General features: G+C 42.2%; 1 protein-coding gene across 1 annotated transcript; it reads left to right on the top strand.

Moving 5' to 3' along the window:
• Window positions 1-10,051: 10,051 nt before the first annotated feature.
• Window positions 10,052-19,674, top strand: bco2b (beta-carotene oxygenase 2b; the record flags this gene model as incomplete). The annotated part of the gene is made up of 12 exons (XM_083694760.1): window positions 10,052-10,073; window positions 10,620-10,815; window positions 11,414-11,625; window positions 15,236-15,351; window positions 15,785-15,887; window positions 16,088-16,216; window positions 17,031-17,191; window positions 17,406-17,573; window positions 17,821-17,958; window positions 18,434-18,616; window positions 18,801-18,911; window positions 19,558-19,674. The coding sequence occupies 12 exons, from the start codon at window positions 10,052-10,054 to the stop codon at window positions 19,672-19,674; spliced, it is 1,656 nt and encodes a 551-aa protein (XP_083550886.1).
• Between the last annotated feature and the right edge of the window lie 3,111 nt (window positions 19,675-22,785).

Genomic DNA, 22,785 nt, shown 5'->3' with positions numbered 1-22,785 from the left:
CGACTCCAGTTGTATTCTTTTTTAGTCCAGCATCTTTGGATCTGAGGGTGCAAGTGTGTTGGTAGGGGTTGATAAGGTCTACTAAATAAGTCTGTGTGCTGTTTTATTGGCAGCCAGTGCAATGATGATAAAACAGGGGTAATATAATAACATTTTCTGGACTAGTTGCGGTGGCTGTGTTAGAGTAGTCAGATAATAACACATTACATTTATCAAGTCTTGATATTATAAAAGAGTGAATCAATTTCTCGGCATCATGAACATACAAAATTCCTGATCTTTGCAATGTTGCGAAAGTGAAAGAAGGGGGCTTGGGATGTGCTCTTGATGTGTGCATTGAATGTGAATTCAGGGTCAAGATTGACACCAAGATCTTTGGCAATATTGAAGGGTCTGGGAAAAGAGGTCATAAGTCAACTTAAGAGTTTGGTGGCCCCGCAGCCATTGAAAGTAAATAAAGGCCTAGGCATAGAAGTGGGGTCGTAGTGATTCTGAGCAAGAGGCCACACGCTAATAATGATTTGTAATAACAATAAACCACAATAGCCATAGCAGTTGGCAATGTATTATAATTGATCACAATGATTTGTCATTATTGATTGATGCTGTGTTGTCACCTGCCTAATCCAACACACCTTTGTAATATCACATATATGTACACGTATATGCCCTCATATAACCATCATGATCCATATTTATACTCTAGTCTAATATTCCTATGTTCATGTGAGTGAGGAGAGTGGTACCAAGGATGTCCATCACTTATCATAGAAACTAAGTCATCTTGTAGGTGTAATGACATACTCCAGAGGCAGGATTCAAGTGCAGGCAACGATGTTTATTATAATCCAGGCAAAGATACAAAAACACGATGGGCAAAATCCGTAGTCAGGTTTAGGAAAGAGTTCGGCAACAAAGTGGTTAAAAATAGCAAAGCTATGAAAACGCACCTCCGGGACCGTGTGGGAATAGGCAAGTTAGGCAACACTGAGGTGAGGACTGTAATACTGCCTGGGGTGGAGTGAGACTGAAGGGAATATAAGGGGAGTGAGAACAAAGGGTGATTGGGAACTAATGAGGGACAGGTGAGGGTGATTAGTAGGCTGGGGATGTGATCCTCATTTGGAGTGAGGGCGTGGGCATGGTCGTGACAGTAGGTGGATATTGGAATTAATTAGGCCTCTGTGAGATTCCTTTGGAAGGCTGATGAGTACAGTTTCACTCCCAAATATTATCTCCTGGGAATGAAAGCGAGAAGGGCATATAACAATATCACTTGGTACAACACTGCAACTGTCTATTTTTAATGTCAGGGTATAGAATGACAGACTGTAGTGGCAGAATTTCAATTCTGCCCCTATCTTCTTCAGTTTACCATCCCCCGGAAGAAAAATGGCTGTGAGCTCTGTGGAATGTCTTGAGGTGTCAAAGCAGTCAGGTCATCAGTTTAGATGTAATAAGATGAATGATGGTTGGGTCCTCCTTACCAACAGCTCCTAATTTAAAGACTGTGGTTTTTAGGATGATATAAAAAGCAGAGGTCAGGGAAAAGCTCTCTCTCTTTCCTGTGTCCTGTTGTGATGTTGTGAGTAGCATTGTTTTGTATGTTCGACCGTTTAGCCAATTAGAAACAGCGTTTCGTACTGAGTTACTAGGTTGCATTGTTCAGTTGCTAGGTTGTTTCAAAAGTCACGCCCGAATTCCACAGACCAGATCGGACAGTGATGTCATACATTTCATACATAGTTTGGTGTGGCCGGCACCTTACGCTTCCATCATGGTAGGCAAAATATTGTGATGAAAAAGAGATTTTTCTGATCTAATCTATTCACATTCACTTGGATTGTTAAATCCAGCCCTTTTAATTCCAGTTAAGGAAGGAAACGAGGGAATCGTAACAGTTTGTTTGTGTGGCTTCGTCCAACACCCACCACTTGTCCAATGAGCTGGAACCCTGTTGGCAGTTTCATCCCAAACACAGGTAGCTTCTCCTCATTGATCAGCCACTCCTGGGGGAGATAAGAGGGGGAAAAGTACAATGGTCATATTCTGCACGAAGGAGGTTTGATTACTCAACTAGTATGGAATGACACTATAAAAAGTGCAGTCCTCTGGGCCCAGTATTTCAAAAGTATTTTTTTGCTATCCAGGATCAGATCAAGCTGGCTGATTTCCCCAATACTACTCAAACTCTGCCAGATAGACCTGATTCTGGATCCCAAAAAATTATCTGGATTGTTCTGATTTTGAAGGGGGGAGCTATTCTGTCCCCTACATTGAGAGCCCCATCCCGTGAGAAGACAAATGGCTGTGAGCTCTGTGGAATGTCTTGAGGAGTGTCAGAGTGTGATGTCATCAGTATAGGAGTGATAAGATGAATGGTGGTAGGGTGTCCTTGACAACAGCTCCTAATTTAAATACTATGGTTGTGAGAAGTGATGTAAAAGCAGATGTTTAGGGAATAGCTTGTTGTCTTTCTTTGTCCTGTCATGTGGTTCGAGCTGTGAGTAGCATTGTTTGAATGGCCTGTGGTCATCTCTCTACCTCTCTTGTCTCTCTCTCTCTCTGTCTACTCTCTCTCTATTAGAATGTACAATTTGTCTATGAAGTATTCACCCTGTAATGGTTGTATAAGTATACAGTATTATTAAAGCCTTATTTGATTAATTCTATTTGACCTTTCTTGCACTAATTCAGCACAAACTCAACAATTCTTTGCACATAGTGATAATTACATTGGAGTCAGATTATCAACATAAGATATGCTTTGCTATTAACAAAATATAGCCAAAAGTCTTTGCCAAAAACTGATATTATTCTAAATGCTCTACAAGACCATGACATTGACATGATCGTTTTACACAGATTCTGAGGCTATACATTATTTGAAGACTCAAATGACAACAAAACATAAACAATGGAGTTGTTTAGATGTTGGGTTATGATAGGGTAAGAGACATTTTGAAGTTCAATTCAAAAGAATCAGTGGGAAATCAACAGCAGTGAATCTCACAGATCATTTATTCAATAGGATTGTGGAAATAAATCTTAAAAAAACAGATGGAAATAAATCTTCTGCATGGCAAAGGTCACATATCCCTTTCCCCAATTGGTGAGGACAGGGTGAGAACAGGGTGAGGACTTATCTGTGAGTAGGATAATGTTTGTCTAACACTCCTGATTAAACTCCTTATGACCTGTGTCAATCACAGCACAAAGGCCATAAAGACAGGCAAACAGGACAGAGAGAGAGAGAGAGAGAGAGAGAGAGAGAGAGAGAGAGAGAAAGCACTATATGTTTTGAACTCACATTCTTGTTTGAACTCATCGGCAGCAGACACAGCCCACAGATGACTAATCAACATGTTGCTTTGCTCAGGTTACTCTTCTGATAAGTTAGCTTAGATCCTCTGTTTAGAGCTACAGTAGATTGCAGATAATATATATCCATATTTGGTAAAACAGTCACTCATTCATCATATTTAAGTAGCATAGGCTACATAAGAAAACAGTTAGCAGCTTGTGAGCATTTAAAGTCCCCTAATTACCTGACATTTATTTGGAAACTGAAGTATAGCTACTAAATAAGACTTAGTTACTTGGGGATTCATTGTATCAAATACGAGAAGGTATTGATTGTTACCCAGACGTTGTCCATTTTGTTTAATACTGGTGGTTGATGTAAATACCAAATAAATATCAGTAATAACAGGACTGTAAGTGTTAATACATTTTCTAGACCCAGTTTGATCGCCTAATGTGATACATTTGTGGTGTAGCCTATAGCCAATTTTATTTCGGAAAGAGAACTCTTTATTTTGGATTGTATACATGCCCTAAATGACTGCTTAGCTTGTGCGATGCTGATTATATCATTTTTATATTTCAAAGAGACACATTTGTTTATAAACTGTGGAATAATTTGTAACTGATTTGAAATGAGGTTACGGTCAGCTTGTTCCCTGTTGGTGTAAAGAGCATGACAAGCATACAACAGGAAGCTTTGTTGCATATGTTCTATTTTTGAGAGTGAAACAGAAATAGAACTGATGCAAAATATTTAAGTTGACAAACTGTACAGTGAGTAGCCTATGTCTAGAAGAAACTGCTAGACTGTAGTTCATTGAGCAAAATAATTATTATCATTCAATGAATATGCTTTTCCCTTAGTACACAATAAATACAACATCTAGTTCTATAGTGTGATCACATTGTCCTCAAACTCTCAACTAAGGTTCCTGGCTCAGAGTCCACCGCAATGCAGTGTCTCTGGAGCAATATGCAGGTCAAGTGGTGGCTTTTGGAACCTGAGCTGTTGATGTTCGTGATGCCAGCAACACTTTGATTGCCAGCTTACAGCCCACTAGATTTGACCTGACACACCCATGGTACAGTGTATGAACTATTTGTGCATTTGCCAACTTCCATGACTATTTTTACTTAAATAAAACAAACACTTTTTGACCCCAAAAAACATAAAACATATTGATAAGTCAATAAGACTCCAACTAACAAACCTTACACTTATCCCAGAACTTAGAGGGAGGGACCAGCACTGGACCAGAGCCCAGTTCACGGGTGTCACCGACTGCCTTAATGGAATCACTAACGGACCTAACTCTAACATTGACTCTAATGAAAACCTTAACCCTAGCCCAAGCGAATTGTTGCATGTCAACAGTTACATGTGATAGTTTATTGATAGTTTGAGCATGTGTAGACTCTCAGACCGTGGCTTTATGTAGAACTGAACTTGGAGTGTAAGAAAACACTCAATCAAGTTTAGGGTCAAGTTCAAGTATTTGGATACTTGCATGGCAGTTTATATAAAAAACATGAGTATTTACACATGGTAAGATACAGAAGAAGCTTAATGTTGCTGGTTGTGATGTTTATCTGTGTTTATCTGAGTTAAATAGGATCTGGAGAGGGGTAGCCAATTCCTGAAGAGGGAGTGAGGAAGGCTGACTGCAAAGTCCTTGCAAAAGTGTGTTCCTTCTCTATGTGAAGGAGGGTAGAGAGAGGGTCAGGAGTGCTTCTCTATGTGAGGGAGGGTAGAGAGAGGCTCAGGAGTGCTTCTCTATGTGAGGGAGGGTAGAGAGAGAGGGTCAGGAGTGCTTCTCTATGTGAGGGGGGGGGTAGAGAGAGGGTCAGGAGTGCTTCTCTATGTGAGGGGGGGGGTAGAGAGAGGGTCAGGAGTGCTTCTCTATGTGAGGGGGGGGGGGGTAGAGAGAGGGTCAGGAGTGCTTCTCTATGTGAGGGGGGGGGTAGAGAGAGGGTCAGGAGTGCTTCTCTATGTGAGGGGGAGGGTAGAGAGAGGGTCAGGAGTGCTTCTCTATGTGAGGGGGGGGGTAGAGAGAGGGTCAGGAGTGCTTCTCTATGTGAGGGAGGGTAGAGAGAGAGGGTCAGGAGTGCTTCTCTATGTGAGGGAGGGTAGAGAGAGAGGGTCAGGAGTGCTTCTCTATGTGAGGGGGGGGTAGAGAGAGGGTCAGGAGTGCTTCTCTATGTGAAGGGAGGGTAGAGAGAGGCTCAGGAGTGCTTCTCTATGTGAAGGGAGGGTAGAGAGAGGCTCAGGAGTGCTTCTCTATGTGAGGGAGGGTAGAGAGAGGGTCAGGAGTGCTTCTCTATGTGAGGGGGGGGTAGAGAGAGGGTCAGGAGTGCTTCTCTATGTGAAGGAGGGTAGAGAGAGGGTCAGGAGTGCTTCTCTATGTGAAGGAGGGTAGAGAGAGAGGGTCAGGAGTGCTTCTCTATGTGAGGGAGGGTAGAGAGAGGGTCAGGAGTGCTTCTCTATGTGAAGGGAGGGTAGAGAGAGAGGGTCAAGAGTGCTTCTCTATGTGAAGGAGGGTAGAGAGAGGGTCAGGAGTGCTTCTCTATGTGAGGGGGGGGGGTAGAGAGAGGGTCAGGAGTGCTTCTCTATGTGAAGGAGGGTAGAGAGAGGCTCAGGAGTGCTTCTCTATGTGAGGGAGGGTAGAGAGAGGGTCAGGAGTGCTTCTCTATGTGAGGGAGGGTAGAGAGAGGGTCAGGACTGCTTGGTGCGGCCATTGATTTTAGCTTACAGTTTTAGTTTTATCTTACAGCTTTATTAACAACAGACCAACTCAACTGACATTGGAATGTTCAGTCAAATTATGCTTTAGGCCGCAGTTCAATTAAACCAAAACTAAATGGATCATTTGGAGGTAACAGCATTAGGAAAAGTTTGGGCCTAAAATAATCCCCAACTTTATATTTAGGGATGAACAATATTTTGGCCATCTTATTGATATCAGTAGATAAAGGCTGAAAATATGATGTCGGTTTCAACCAATGATATATTTTTTAGCATTAGATTTGAGCAAAATGAGACCGCTACTCATGTTGTGCTGACATCTATTAGTTGCAGACAAAAAATGTGTGGAATATTTACAAATAATTAGTGAAAAGCAGTAATTACCAACATGTTCTGCCCCCTTGTGAAATATTCAATGCCATATTGGTTGTCGAATGTTGTCGATTTGGTCGGGGAATATATCTGACATTGGTATCAGCCTGGGGCGTTCATGAACATGCATTCCTTTATAATAATCATAAATGTATTATTATACAAAATAGGCGCCCCGGTGGTGGAATGAGCTTCCCACTGCTGTCAGGACTGCAGTCACTACCAATCTTCCGCCATAGACTGAAGACCCATCTCTTCAGGCGACATTTTGACTGTTCCTCCTAAAGACCTCTTCACCCTCACTACCCCCCTGGACAGTTTCTCTACTGTAAATAAAAAAATAAATAAAAAAAGGTAATCCTTCTTTCTTCTAGCATTGTGACTGCCAACGGCCCCTGGTCCAAGCATATATTTTTTCTTATGATGACGGATGGATGGATGATTCACTTACTTTAGACAAGTGTACTTGTTGTAAGTCGCTTTGGATAAAAGCATCTGCTAAATGGCAAAATGTTTTTAAAAAAAAAGTGAGATATAGCAATAGATGTGTGAATAAATGCACAGTGTCTCTACCTCTGGCCTCTAAGACAATTGTACATGTAGATAGCATCCCGATAGCACTTGTCCTGGTCCCATGCTATCTGTATTTTGTTATCTCTTGTGAACAGGTCATTAAGACTGATTTTACACAATGCAATCATGTAAAAATCTGATTAAAAAAAAATTTTGGATCCATTAATTGGATTTATGGACCTTGATGAATTAAACATAGATAATATTTGTTTTCAGTTCAAGTCAGAGGTTCCCCTATCACCTAGTATGTTCAGACTGCATATCGTGTACAGTACACATGGATTCTTGTGATTATTATTGAGGAGAGTCTATTGGAGAGTGAGACTGTTGACTGTCTCTCCTAAAGACCTCTTCACCCTCACTACCCCTCTGTAGAGTTCCTCTACTATAAATAAAAACAAAACAAATTTTAAAAAAAACCTAATCCTTCCTTCTTCAAGCATTTTCACTGCCAATGGCCCTTGGTCCTAGCAAGGGCCATTTTCTTATGATGACTGATGTATAGATGATTCACTTATTTTAGACAAATGTACTGCGTCTGCAAAATGTAAAAAAAATAATAATTGTAGTTTATGAGGGTATGTCATACATTCAGGGTTCATTAACAGTTCAAGGTGTGGAGGGGTTAAGATAGAGGAAAGGACAGGTGATGTACCTCAGGTACCGTAAACACTGATAGTGTATGGTTCAGACACAGTGCACAACGATTGTTCATGTAGGGTTCATAAGTTCAGATTCACTTATTTTAGACAAATGTATTGCGTCTGCAAAAAGTTAAAAAAAAATGTAAATTGTAGTTCATGAGGGTATGTCATACATTCAGGGTTCATTAACAGTTCAAGGTGTGGAGGGGTTAAGATAGAGGACAGGACAGGTGATGTACCTCAGGTACCATAAACACTGATAGTGTATGGTTCAGACACAGTGCACAACGATTGTTCATGTAGGGTTCATGAGTTCAGAATCAGTGCCTTGGCTTGAGCAGTCAACATGTTTGTGATTGCAACCAAGCATGCATAAATACTGTATGCATCCTAATGTAGGTGGCCCATTGAACCACCCTAGTGAGATGATTTTCCTTGCCCGAGACTTGAAGCCTTGCATTTGCTGCCTGAGCTTATGACAATGCTTTAGCTCAGCAGGCTAAGACAACCATGTGTCATGCAGACATCCTGGGTTTAAACACAGTCAGTCACACATAATTACTGTACCTTGCTTAAAGCAAAAACTAATTACAGCTGGTTTTTCTCCAATTGACAGTGAACAGTGCTGGAGGGTATCAAAAAAGTGGTTGATAAGTGATGGTTTGTTGTTGTGGGAATTTCCTGATATGGAAAAACAACAACAAAACAGAGGTCAAGTGATTTCCCCTTTCATAACTTTGACACATGTTGGGAATATATAGGTTTAGATTTTAAATCAAACAATTACTATGAGGTTAAAGTAGAGATTCTCAGCTTTTATTTGATAGTATTTGTGTACATATTGGTTTCACCATTCAGAAACACTTTTTATGCACAGTCCCCCTATTTAGGTACCCAAAAGTAACAGGACAATTGTCTTTACAGGTGTTTCTGGTAAGTCAGGTGTGTTCCATCGCATAATTTGTGCAGGCATAAGAGAGCTGTCAATATTTAGTGTTGATTCTTGGCTTTGCATTTGCCTTTGGAGTTTGTTATTGGTGTCTGTCAACATGAGGACCAACGAGGTGTCAACGAAAGTCAAGGAAGCCAAGGTAGGCAAATAAAAACAGAAATAAAAACAATCAGAAACATATCCAAAACCTTAGGCCTGCCAAAATCAACAGTTTGGAACATCATTAAAAAGAAAAAAAGCGCTGGTGAGCTCAGCAATCACAAACTGGCTGATGACTGAAGAATCTACAGTGGATGACCAAAGAATGCTCACCATAATAAAAAAAACTAAAAAACAACTGTCCCACAAATCAGGAACACTCTCCAGGAGGTAGGCGTGAATGTGTCAAAGACTACCATCCGCAGAATACTGCAAGGCGCAAACCACTAGTTATCCTCAAAAATGATGGTCAGGTTAGTTTGCTAAAGTACCTAAAAAGCCTGCAGAGGTCTCGAAAAAGGTCTAGTGGACAGATAAGAGCCCTTTGTGGTGGAAGTCTAGGATTTACCACTCTGTACTTAAGCTCTTCGGAGGTAAGAATCAAGAAACAAGTCCTGAGTAGCCACAATATCTGAGTCCGGTATTTATTGCTTGCAAACAAGAGACAAGAACGTAACAGCAGCCCAGCGTTTCCCTGTGTTGTGCTCACTGCACACGGCCAAGGTTGCCGTGGTGAACAGTTTGGAGTGCAGGTCATTCGTACGTTTGTCTTATGTGTCTGTACTGTGAGTAAACATAAACTTAACCTCCTCTCAAACTGTGGTTTAACAAATTAGGTCAACACTTAAGTATGTATAACACTGTCTGTGATGGGTCATGCGCTATCTGGCATGAGACAATGCATTATACTGTATGCAATATCTCTGTAAAACCACACTTGACTAAAATATTTTTTTTGTTGCTGTTTTTTTTTTGCCGTTGATGCCACAAATAGAGGTTACACAGTTTGAGTGTGTCAAACAGCATCAGTGGATGATGTGTTGTTGTGGGAAATTCCTGATCTAGAAGCAACCATGTAATTCAGAGATCAGCTGCATCTTAAAGGGGAAATCCTTAATTCAAAGTCACTTGAGGACAAGGAGAAGGTACACACACACACACACACACACACACACACACGCTCACGTGCACACTCGCATGCACACGCTCACACTGTGCTGTGTCAGTTTACAACCCATGTTCTAAGCCGAGAGTTGGAAGACATCAATTTCAGTGATATAGTTATCAGCGGACTCCTGTTCTGTCAAGGCTGATGTAACGTTTTCACCATGTGGTCTGACAAGGGGCGGTGCAAGGATCGTATAAAGCTCAGAAACTGACACAATCAAAGGCACATAGAGTCACAGGAACAATTGCAGCACCTTGAAACCTTCATTGTCTTTACCTAGACCAAGACAAACAGAGAGACAAACATCTTCAACCATGGCGTCTCAGAAGTCATCAGGTGAGGCTGTGTTTCTAACAGCTAATGCATGCCATTTGTGTGTGCTATTTTTTAGCTTTTTGTGTATAAAAACATAAAGGGAAAATAGTCTGTTCTTGAAATGTCTTGTTCTCAGACAACAAAAAAAGAACACACAAGACAATCAGAAATGAATAGTCAGGAATAATGTTAACACACAAGACAATCAGAAATGAATAGTCAGGAATAATGTTAACACACAAGACAATCAGAAATGAATAGTCAGGAATAATGTGAACACACAAGACAATCAGTAATGAATAGTTGTGCTGACATTAGTTGCCGACGAAAAATGTGTGGAGTATTTACAAAATGACGAATAATTAGTGAAAAGCAGTAATTACCAACATGTTCTGCCCCATTGTGAAATATTCAATGCCATACTGGTATCGAATGCTGTCTATTTGGTCGGGGAAAATATCAGTGTCTCTACCTTTATAATGAATAGTCAGGACTAATGTTAACACACAAGACAATCAGTAATGAATAGTCAGGACAAATGTTAACTGGACTCTTTCCTCCACACAGACTTGAAGAAGGCCAAGTCCAGTAAGGACCACAATTACACAGACGTGCACGGTCTGCCCTGCATTGAGAAGATAGTGTGTTCAGTGGAGGAGACACCTGAGTCCATCACCACTAACATCACAGGGACCATCCCACCCTGGATTAATGGTTCTTTCCTCAGGAATGGACCAGGGAAGTTTGAGATCGGGAATCAACAGTGAGGACACCAAGGATTTAACTTTTCCGATTGATAGAATGTATCAGTGGAGGTAAAAATCGGAGGATGGGCTTATTATAACGCATGGAATGGAATGAGGAATGGTATCAAACACGTGTGTATGTCTGTTCCATGCATCACAATGAGCCCGTCCTCTGATTTCTACCTCCACCAGCCTCCTATTTACTGTATATATAGCCGACCACAAGTGCAGATGTGAGCGGAAACTCTGTACAGTTTTCCAGCCTAATTTCAATTACATTATTTTGAATTGCTCTGGATAACTGTATGCTGTATACTGAATTTTCTGTTCTTCTTTCATGCAGAAAAAGCTTTAAATAGCACACATATAATGCATTAGTGGTTTAGTGAAAGCCGTCATGTTTATCAGTAGTCAACTGTCCATTTACTATAGACCTACTGTATATCTACAACTATGAACAGTTGCCTCTATGATGGTGGATTAATTACTGTATACCAGATATATAATATATACATATATAACAAATGTTTATACATCCAGGAAATTAAAATATTTAGTGTGGGTGATCCACAAAGTATCAGTCCACTACAACAGGCTTTTTCCTCTGCTCCACAGATTCAACCACTGGTTTGACGGTATGGCTCTCCTGCACCAGTTTAAGATTGCAGGGGGTCAGGTGACCTATAAGAGCCGCTTCCTGATGAGTGACTGTTACCAGGCCAACAAAGAGCAAAACCGCATCGTTGTGTCAGAGTTCGGGACGCTCGCCTTGCCCGACCCATGCAAGAACTTTTTCCAGCGCTTCCTCTCCCGCTTTGAGCTACCAAGTGAGTCTTCTCCAGACCTAGATTCAAGATTCAAGATTCAAAGTGTTTATTATCATATGCACAGTAGAAAACATGTTTCCCTGTACAACGAAATTCTTGCTTTGCTGTCCGCAGAATGCCAACCAATGTAAAATATACAATACTAAAGAATATACAATATATACTAAACAAAATGTACAAGACAGCAAAATTTAAGGCATAAAATAAAATAGCAGCAATAATAATAATAAAACAGTGCAATGTAGCAGTGCAATTATGCATGTGCAAACTGGAAAATTCAGTTATTTGAGGTAGTAAAGTTATATTAATCGCCTATGGGTTGTTTAGGAGCCTGATGGTGTCGTAGAATTTAAGTAATGATATTTTGAAATAACATAGCGTTAAACCGGAGCTGTTGATTTATTCAAAGACTTTATTCACAGAGAACAAAGCCGTGTCAGGTTTGCAAAGTTGATCACACTTTTCACTTCGGTTACCTGTCTTTTTATAGACATCACATAGGTCAACACCCTTCATTCAACAAACGTCTACTTCCTGATTACATACACCAATAATATTCATAACTACATTTCGTCATCCCGGGTCTACTCCCACCTGACCTAGTGTTGGTCAGTCTGATGAAAGATCAATTGGCCCAGGCTGCTTACACAAGTCATCTGTCCTGGCTGTTTACAACTGTGTTAATTACTCATCTATCCTGTCTCTTGATCACTCTATCCCGTTCCTATCCCGTACACTCTATCCACCAGTCTGGTGGTCCTGCATTTAACACTTCTGTACCTCTGGCCTGAGGGTAGAAGTGTGAACAGTCCATGCTGGGGGTGGGTGGGGTCCTTGAGGATGGAGGCGGCTCTCCTGTGGACTCTGCGGTGGTAGATGCTCTGCAGAGAGGGCAGTGGAGCCCTGGTGATTTTCTCAGCGGTCTTCACCACTCTCTGCAGGCGTCTGCGGTCCATAGCAGTAGTGCTGCCGTACCACACAGTGATACAGCTAGTTAGGATGCTCTCAACAATGCAGCTGTAGAAGTTGCTGAGGATCTTGGGTGACATGCCAAACTTCCTCAGCCTCCTCAGAAAGTACAACCGCTGTTGGGCCTTCTTAACCAGCTGAGTGGTGTTAAGTGTCCAGGTGAGGTCCTCGCTGATGTGGACGCCCAGGTATTTGAAACTGCTCACCCTCTCTACTTCAAGTTCCCGGATGTACAGTGGCCGATGAGGTCCCCTCTTCTTCCTCATGTCCACTATCATCTCCTTTGTCTTGTCCGTATTGAGGGTGAGGCACCATGTTACCAGACTGGCCACCTCCCTCCTGTAAGCCGCTTCATCCCCGCCAGTGATGCATCCTATCACTGCGGTGTCGTCTGCAAACTTTAGGATGATGTTGTCCTTGTGGGAGGCGACACAGTCGTGGGTGAACAGGGTGTAGAGGATGGGGCTGAGGACGCATCCCTGTGGAGTGCCAACATTTGTAATAATGCTGGCTGAAGTCCTATTACCAATCCTGACAGACTGGGGCCTGCCAGTCAAAAAGTCTAGGAGCCAGTCACAGAGGGTGGGGTGCAGGCCAAGTGTGGACATTTTGTGGATGAGTCTGTGGGGGATGACTGTATTAAAAGCGGAGCTGTAGTCTACAAAGAGCGTCCTGATGCAGGAGTCTTTGTTTTCCAGGTGGGAGAGGGAATAGTGGAGGACAGCAGCGATAGCGTCTGAGGTGGACCTGTTGGGCCGGTAGGCATACTGCAGGGGGTCTAGGGTGTCCGGCATGCTGCTCTTAATGTGTGCCAGTACCACTCTCTCAAAACACTTCATGATGATTGGAGTGAGTGCTACTGGCCTGTAATCATTCAGGCAGGCAGGTTGGCTCTTCTTGGGAAGGGGGACGATGGTTGTGGTCTTGAAGCAGGAGGGAACAGTGCTGTGACTGAGGGAAAGGTTGAAGATGGAGGTGAGAACATCAGCCAGCTCGTTGGCACATGCTCTGAGAGCCCGCCCAGGGATGTTGTCTGGTCCTGCTGCCTTGGGGGGGTTGATCTTCTTCAGGGGGGTTGATCTTCTTCTTTGTTTACCTGGCCTGATGAGATGGTTAGTGGAGGGGAGGGGGGTCGGGTGGTCCCGGTGTGTGTGTGCCTCCTCTCTGTGCTGTGGCTGGAGGTCTCAAAGCGGGTGTAGAAGATATTTAGGTCGTCCGGCAGGCTGTCTGTGGAGCTGATGGTGTTGGTGGTGGTCCTGTAGTCTGTGATGTGCTGCAGGCCTTGCCACATCCGCCCGGAGTCAGCAGTGGAGTAGAAGCCGTCCAGCTTCTCTCTGTACTGCCTCTTGGCCGCTGTAATGGCTTTCTTCAGTCCATACTTCGCAGCTTTGTACTCCGTCTCATTGCCTGATCTAAATGCAAGAGAGCGAGCACACAGCATGTGGCGTACCTGACTGTTTATCCAGGGCTTCTGGTTGGGAAACTTCCTGACTTGTATGGTGGGCACGATGTTGTCAACACAAGTGCTAATGTACCCAGTCACATACTCAGCATAGTCCTGTATGCTGACAGAAGAGTCCTCCAGCGTGGCTGCAGCTTTAAACACATCCCAGTCTGTCTGAGCAAAACAGTCCTGCAGGGTGCTCTCAGTCTCTGGGGTCCAGAGTTTGATTTGTTTAGTGACAGGGTTTACCTGTTTCAGTCTTTGTCTGTAGGCTGGATACAGGAACAACGAGATGTGGTCCGAGTGTCCAAAGTGGGGGCGGGGTGCAGCCTTGTATGCACTGCGTATACTGCTGTAAACATGATCCAGTGTATTCTTCTCACGGGTGGGAATATCCACATGTTGATAGTATTTGGGAAATACAGTCCGTAAATTGCACTGGTTAAAGTCGCCGGCGGCGATAAAAACAGCATCAGGATGAGCAGTTTCTAACGCGCTGATAGCTTCGTGGAGTTTGCTGAGCGCTGCCGTGGAGTTAGCTCGCGGGGGGATGTAAACAGCGGCCAAAAACACAGCAGTAAATTCCCTCGGTAGATAATAGGGACGGCATTTCAGCAGCAAAAACTCCACATCTGGCGAACAGTGCTTGTGAACGGTCCGTATGTCGCCACACCACGAGTTGTTGATAAACATACACACACCTCCCCCTTTGGTCTTACCGGAGGCTGCAGTCCTGTCTCCTCGGTGTACGGAGTGAGTCTGTAGCTGAACGGCGCATTCTGGGACTTTGTCTGAAAGCCAGGTCTCGGTGAAAATTAGAGCACTGCACTCTCTTATTTCCCGCTGTGTTGTAGTCCTGGCTCTTAGTTCGTCCAGGTCTATGTCTATATGTACCATATACAGTACAGTGCTTTCAAATACTAGAGCTGTGTGTTACGTTTGCCTGGTACAAAGGAACCAATGGAATTGCTTGATTTAGCTCCTAGCACACCTCAAATACTCTGTACTAATGTATTTGGCCCAAGTCTGCTCATCATCTTAACAGCATTTGGCCCAAGTCTGCTCATCATCTTAACAGTCCAAGAGTTTAGTAGGAGCAATTACAGTATATGAGACAGAAAGATAAAGATACTGTAAGAATGGACGGAAGCTTTTGTGTTATGTTAACACAAATGGAAACTCTCCTCACACCCACAGAGGCAACAGACAATGCCAGTGTGAGCTTTGTGACGTACAAGGGAGATTACTATGTCAGTACGGAGACCAACTTCATGCACAGGGTGGATCCTGAGACACTTGATACCAAGAAGAAGGTACGCACGCACACACAAACACACACGCACGCAAGTGCACACACACACACACACACACACACACACACACACACACACACACACACACACACACAGAGCTCAATTCACTCAGAATCTATAATGTGATCTCTGGCCTATAGTTTACATTGTGTCTCCTAGCATATATATGCCACTTAGCTGACACTTTTATCCAAAGCGACTTTGCAGTGAGTGCAGTACATTTCAGTATATATGGAATCAAACCCACAACCTAAGCGTTGTTAGCGCCATGCTCTACCAACTGAGCCACAGAGGACCACGTTCAGAAACTAGCAAGTTCAGAAACTAGCAAGTTCAGAAACTCTAAGCAATTTAAATCCTCTGTTCTATCTATTTGTCTTACAATAGCACTTTCACTTGGGTTGCTCATGGTGTAAGTGGTTGTTCTTCTTAGGTGGACTGGAGCAAATTCATCGCTGTTAACGGAGCCACCGCCCACCCTCACACCGACCCTGATGGCACAGTGTACAACATGGGGAACTCGTACACTGCCAAAGGTAAAAAAAAAAAAAAAGTAAAAAAAAAAGTCACCTACTCATTCATGACACTGAAATGGACCTCGACTGAAGTCTAAAGAGTACAGTCATTTATTACAAACAAAGCAAAGCTAATAAACATGAATTATTCTGGCTGTGAAACCCATGATGAGTCAAATTACTGGCTGATCTCCATATAAAACCAAGCTCTGTCTCTCCAGGTGCCTTCTACAACATCATACGTGTGCCTCCAACCAAGACAAACCCAGAGGACACCCTGGAGGGAGCCACAGTGGTCTGCTCCATCCCTTCTGTTGACAAGACCAAGCCCGCCTACTACCACAGCTTTGGTGAGTAAACCCCTGTTCTACCACCCATACCACCACCCATCCTACCACTCATACCACCAACCATCCTACCACCTGTCCTGGTGGTATGAGTGTGCTGGTGAAGGCACTCATATATATGCCATTTAGCTGATGCTTTTATCCAAAGCGACTTACATTGCAGTGAGTGCATACATTTCAGTATATATGGTCCCAGCAGGAATCAAACCCACGACCTAAGCGTTGTTAGCGCCATGCTCTACCAAAGGACCACCCATACCACCACCCATCCTACCACCCATACCACCACCCATCCTACCACCCATACTACCACAGCACACTCATATCACCACTGATTCTACCACCCATACCACCACCCATTCTACCACTCATACCACCACCCATCCCACCACTGATTCTACCACCCATTCTACCACTCATACCACCACCCATACCACCCATATCACCACCCATCCTACCACCCATACCACCACCCATCCTACCACCCATACCACCACCCATCCTACCACCCATACCACCACCCATCCTACCTCAGCACCCTCATACTACCACCCATACCACCTCAGCTAATCATCCAAGACTCCATGATTCATCTAACTGATCAGGATACTGTGTTGGCTTAGGCTACATTCATGTAAAACGGCCCTATCAGTAATCTAGATGACTCACAAAATCTTCACTCATCTTTTGTAGCACTATATCAAAGTGGTCATGTTCCTTTTTACTGATAAGACTATTAAGTAATGATTAAAGTCGATATGATACAACTTTCAAGCTGAAAAACATGTTGTCTGATATACTGTTCATTTAATTTCAGCAATGACTGAGAACTACGTGGTGTTCATTGAACAGCCAATCAGGATGGACCTGTTGAAGATTGTGACGGGGAAGCTGAGAGGGAAGTGGATCAGTGATGCGGTCTACTGGGACCCAAAACATGACACCATCTTCCATCTGATCAACAAGAAGACCGGAACGGTAATAACTTGGAATAGAATGACTAACACTTTGAAATCGTGGCTTCTCACAAGCCTTAAATAAAACAACAGTGGATTGCTGTAATAACAATAAGCCTGCAGTGATTGGTATCAGATTGGATACTAAAGTTAGGTATAACTAAACTAACAAACTAACTAACCGAAGTTAGTGTGCTTCATTTCTGATGTGTGATATGCTCTGTTGTGTGTTACAGATCAATACCACAAAGTACCACGCTGCGGCCATGTCCACGTTCCACCAAATCAACGCCTACGAAGAGGATGGCTTCGTGGTGATGGACATGTGTGCCGCTGACGACGGCAAGGCCATCAACAACTACCTAATCCAGAACCTGCGCAAGTCTGGAGAGGCTCTCGATGAGGTTAGTCTATTAAGGCTGGGTTGCACCAACAAGGATTAAATTAATCAAGGGAGATAATCAAAGTTGAGTAGGTTTAGAATAAAGTAAATCTAGGTTTAGAAAATAATCAGAGCTGTGTTGCACCACTTAAATGTAATCCCAGGTTATTAACTAAGAGTCTCGATTGGCTTCCTCTCCCTTCACTCAGTGCTGGTCTCTCTGTGATGACATTAGGCTTGAGGTTTTAACGGTACCTTGTTTTTATCAGGTGTACAACACCATGTGCAGAGTGTTTCCCCGGAGATTCGTCCTGCCTCTCAATGTTGACCATGTGACACAATGTGGACAGAACCTCAACACACGCCCGGACAGCTCTGCCACTGCCATCAAGATCAACAACAATAAGGTGTGTTATCATAACCATGCTTTTTTGTTTTCAAATTGTTCAAAATACCGGTCAGAATCGTAATTCAAATAAGCAGTGATATTATTGCAACGGTAAACAGGTAAAACGCTTCATAGGTGTTACTTTATCAGGGAATAAATCATAATGCTTGGTCAGATCTACCCGTTTTATCATTGCGCTGTACTAAAGACCTGAGAAATTCTGGACCATCTGACCTGAAACGTATCTTCAGGACGACACTGCATGTGCCTTCACACTCCAGACAGTTAGCTACAGATTTTTTTTACTTTAAAGGTGCAATATGTAACATGTTTTTTTTAATTCTCTTGGCACTAGGTTCAAAAGTAAAAAACTAATAAGGCATACATAGAGTACAGCAGTACTCCTATATCAAGTGATTTATACAAGGAGATTCTGCTTGTATTCTTCAGTGAATGTTTACTAGGAAAGCCTCATGAACCCTCTCTCTTTACAGGTGTTCTGCACTCACGAGAATCTCCATGGCGATGACCTCCACGACTATGGCGGCCTAGAGTTCCCCCAGATCAACTACACCAAGTACAACACCCGCCCGTACCGCTACTTCTATGGTTGTGGGTTCAGACACCTGATAGGAGACACGCTCATCAAGATGGACCTCCAAGGCAAACACATGAAGGTTGGTTAAGTTCAATAGATCATTTTCAAGATTGAATACCATAGTCACAATACTTTTTATTACTATACAGTGCCAACCAAATAACAGTGCGAGACAAATAACTCAGACAATGACATACTATGTGTTCAATCGGGATGTCCCAGTGAAATTGCAGTGCTGACTTTTACTTTTGCTGTCCTTCCAGGTGTGGGAGGAGCCTGGCTTCTACCCGTCCGAGCCTGTCTTCGTACCCTCGCCTAATGCTACTGAGGAGGATGATGGTGTCATCATGTCTGTGGTCATCACCCCAAATAAGGTCAGTTTCCCTTTTAATGCATCTGTAACTTTATTTGTGTACGTGTCACTACCTATCTTCCGCCATAGACTGAAGACCCGTCTCTTCAGGCTACATCTTGACTGTCCCTCCTAAAGACCTCTTCACCCCCCTACCCCTCTGTACCGTTCCTCTACTGTAAATAATAATAATAATAACAAATTACTAATAATCCTTCCTCCTTCTAGCATTGTGACTGCCAATGGCCCCTGGTCCTAGCATAGATTTGTTGTTCTTATGATGACTGATGTATAGATGATTCACTTACTTTAGATAAATGTACTTGTTGTAAGTCGCTTAGGATAAAGGTGTCTGCTAAATGTCTAAAATGTAAATGTAAATGTCTGTCGCAACAGAAATGTCTTCTGCTCTGCTCTGGTTTCTGGCAGACTACACTCAAACACACATTCAAGCTGATCAGTTAAAAGTAGATCTTGGGACATGACATCATAGCAAAAGACTGCCAGAGACAGTCAAATCAAAAACAGACTAGAGAACAGTGTTGCAATTGAATGCGATTGGCGCATTCGATCTGCCACCTTATGTCGGAGGACTACATGTACCTTTAACAAATGTTGCACTCTTAAGACTCAATGTAAACAAGTCTATTCTTCCTTTCCCTCTCCAGGATAAAAGCACCTTCCTCTTAGTTTTGGATGCCAAGTCATTCGACGAGCTGGGGAGAGCTGAGGTGTCTGTCAACATTCCCTATGGTTTCCACGGAGCTTTCACCTCCACTGCATAGATGTGCTGACCGACAATTACTGAATACAAGAGTATTCTAAATGCAGGGAGGCAGAGGAGTGGCACAAATGATCTTCAAATAGTTCCATATAGCATCCTGGTTAAACTTCCTTATTTACCCAATATTGCTTTTTACTGGACTAACCGGTTGCATGGCAACATGCTCCGTTGGTATAATGTAAAGGAACTATTTGGCGTTAGCCAATGTAAAATTGGCCCCTTCATTGACCCCTTGATGCCACTCTTCCTTACAGAACAGTCTGCATGTGAGGCACCTGACAGAGATGTAGAAGAGTGCACCGTGTCAGGGCAACTGTAAAGACTGTATGTTCTGTTTTCTACTTCTTGGTTGTTGCCTACAGTGCAATATCTTCTATGATACTGACCAGTAAAACATCTGTGACATGGTACTAGTGTGACTGATACTGCCGTTTTATTGTTCCAAATTTGCAATTCCATGCAAATTATCTCCGGTGAACCTTTAATGTTCATGTATAAATATATATAGGTTTTGTAAATGTTGTGCTTACCAAGCCTCTGTATATAAATAACATTAAATAAAATTCCCCAAAAATCTAAAGACTCTCATTCTTGAAAAGCTGGTTTGTCAAATTCAATTGTTTCAACATTATTGGGAAATGTGAAATACACAATACAGCACAATTAATTCTGCAGTGTTCTGAGACAGCCATAAACATATGTGAATGAATCACAAGTGTGATTCCTACGGTGGATAAACTAACTTGTGTGAGGTAACGCAACAAATTCTTCCTTGAAGTTCCCTGCTTCATGATTACACGTCTGTACCTAAAGAAAGGAGAAGTGGCTACACAATTCGTAACCTTTTAATTTCAAAGGAGCGCATTATGTCTATACATTTGAGAAGAGGACAATACAATGAATGTGAAAAATAGCACTAAAAATAAAATTATTATTCACCAGTTAATTGTTTATAGTGCATAGATCTATAACTTGGTATTTTCATCACAATGTCAGCTACAGTATATAGTCTAGTGGTAACTTCAACATTGTGTTTATATGTGACATATAAAGATGGAAGACAGAGTTAGGACAGTCATCACGAAACACACACACACACACACACTGACACACAGTACACAAATACTGCATTATTTACAGAGAGAAAGTCTTGACTTTGACTATTTCTGACTATTCTGTTAATATTTAAGTTCTGTTTCTTTTACATTTAGAAAATATTTACACATTTCTGTAAGGCCATATGCAGGGCATATTGTACTGTAGCTGATCTATCCCTGTAGTTTATCAGAGATGAGTGCCAAGGTCCTCCTTAGGTGTTCTTTCTTCTCTCTCAGGTGGGACTCCAAGCTTCGGGCCTCTGTCAATATGTCCTCCAGCTCTCTAACCTGCGAAGCGTCCACTGCAGCTCTTTCACTGCAGGAAACCAGCATGATATGATAAACATGACCATATTGATGTTTGGCCAACCAAATAGTGGAAGGGTGCCAACACATGATCTGTTACACCCTTCACTGTACTCACCCAAGGACTTCAGAGTATTTTGAAAATAGCATGTTGACCTCTTTATTTGCACCTATTGTTTGAAGACAAATAAAATAAATAGAAATGTCAATTTCAGGGAATAAACATGGCTCAGTATCAAACACAGGTTTTAAAGGCTACTGAAACAATGTTATTGATAGGTTAATGCCTCCAAACAATTTCTGATGTGTTTGCGTGAGAGAGAGAGACAGAGACAGATAGAGAGTCATGCATACCTGCAAGTGCAGCCTCAAATACACCAACAGAATCTGAAGCTGCTGACTTACTACCATGGTTTCTTTTCTTCTTTGCTGGAGAATTGTCACAATGTGCAGCTGTTTGCTCAGTCTAGTCCATTGGAGAATAGAAAGACAAACATCTCAACAATTAAGTATGTGATGAATGCACTGCAACTAACTATTGTATTTTTGGTTGGATGATCTACCTACCTCAATGTTTTGCAAGGTTACTACAGCAATGTTAGTTGGTCGGGCTGATACCAATACTGCTGTTTTGCAGTACTATACCAGGGTTGATACTGAGTGATGCAGTGCCCTCAACAATTACGATGATTCTCAATTTTTATTATTATTATTATTATTATTATTATTATTATTATTATTATTATTATTATTATTATTATTATTATTATAGGGTATTTGTGTACATATTGGTTTCACCATTTACAAATTATTATTTTTTAAACATACATAGTCCCCGTATTCATGGAACCAAAGGTTGCTATTTCATGGCATCAAAAGCAAAAGAGTATAGACCCAAAAAGAAGAAAAAATGCTTCTCTGTCCCAATATTTACGGAGGGCACTGACTGTACATTTACTAACGACATCAGTAATGTTGCTGCGACCAAAGACATGCTTGAAATGTGTACACTGCACTGGGTTGATGGGAAAGCTATAATCTAAAATGTAGACTGTAGTCCTAACCTGTTTCAAAGTTGACTGAACCTTAAAATTCTAAAATTGCAATTGACTTGCCAGTTGATGACAAGTATTTACATCAAATATAACCATCTCCTGCATCTCCAAGCTAACCTCTTGGGGCATTTTTTGTTTGGGAAATTTGTTGTCCATTCCTCTCCCTGTCATGTTACTTGACTTGGATGCTTCTCTCACTGCTGCCTGCAAAGTTGAGAAACTAAGTTAGCAAACTATACTATACTATCAGCTGCTAACTATGAACTTGTTCTCAAGCTAACAAATGTAAACCTCTCATATCAATCTTAGCTGGCTAGCCAGCTAGCTTGGTAACTAACTGTTATCTGTTGTTAGCCAACAGGGTTGTCAGCTACCGTTGGTTGGCCGCGGTAACGTTGCGTGGCTAGACAATGGTTGTCGTTAGCGTTTAAAAATATCACATACTGACTGTTTATCAAGCAAATACATACATGGCCACTTACATAAACGAGTGTGACCTAGCTATTCGTTGCTAATGATATTTCCGAAATGCAGGCTACCAGGTTTGGTGTTGGGAGAGAAAAAAAATTAAAAAGCGAACGAAATGAATTTCGAGATTTCCGCGCGAGCTGGGTCATCAAATCCAAAATATCAAGTTCTTTGGTAACACCTGTT

The sequence above is a fragment of the Argentina silus genome, assembly GCF_951799395.1.
Source record: "Argentina silus genome assembly, chromosome: X".
Taxonomy (NCBI): domain Eukaryota; kingdom Metazoa; phylum Chordata; class Actinopteri; order Argentiniformes; family Argentinidae; genus Argentina; species Argentina silus.
The sequence above is the reverse complement of the archived record's forward strand: the minus strand, read 5'-3'. Positions and strand labels throughout refer to the sequence as shown.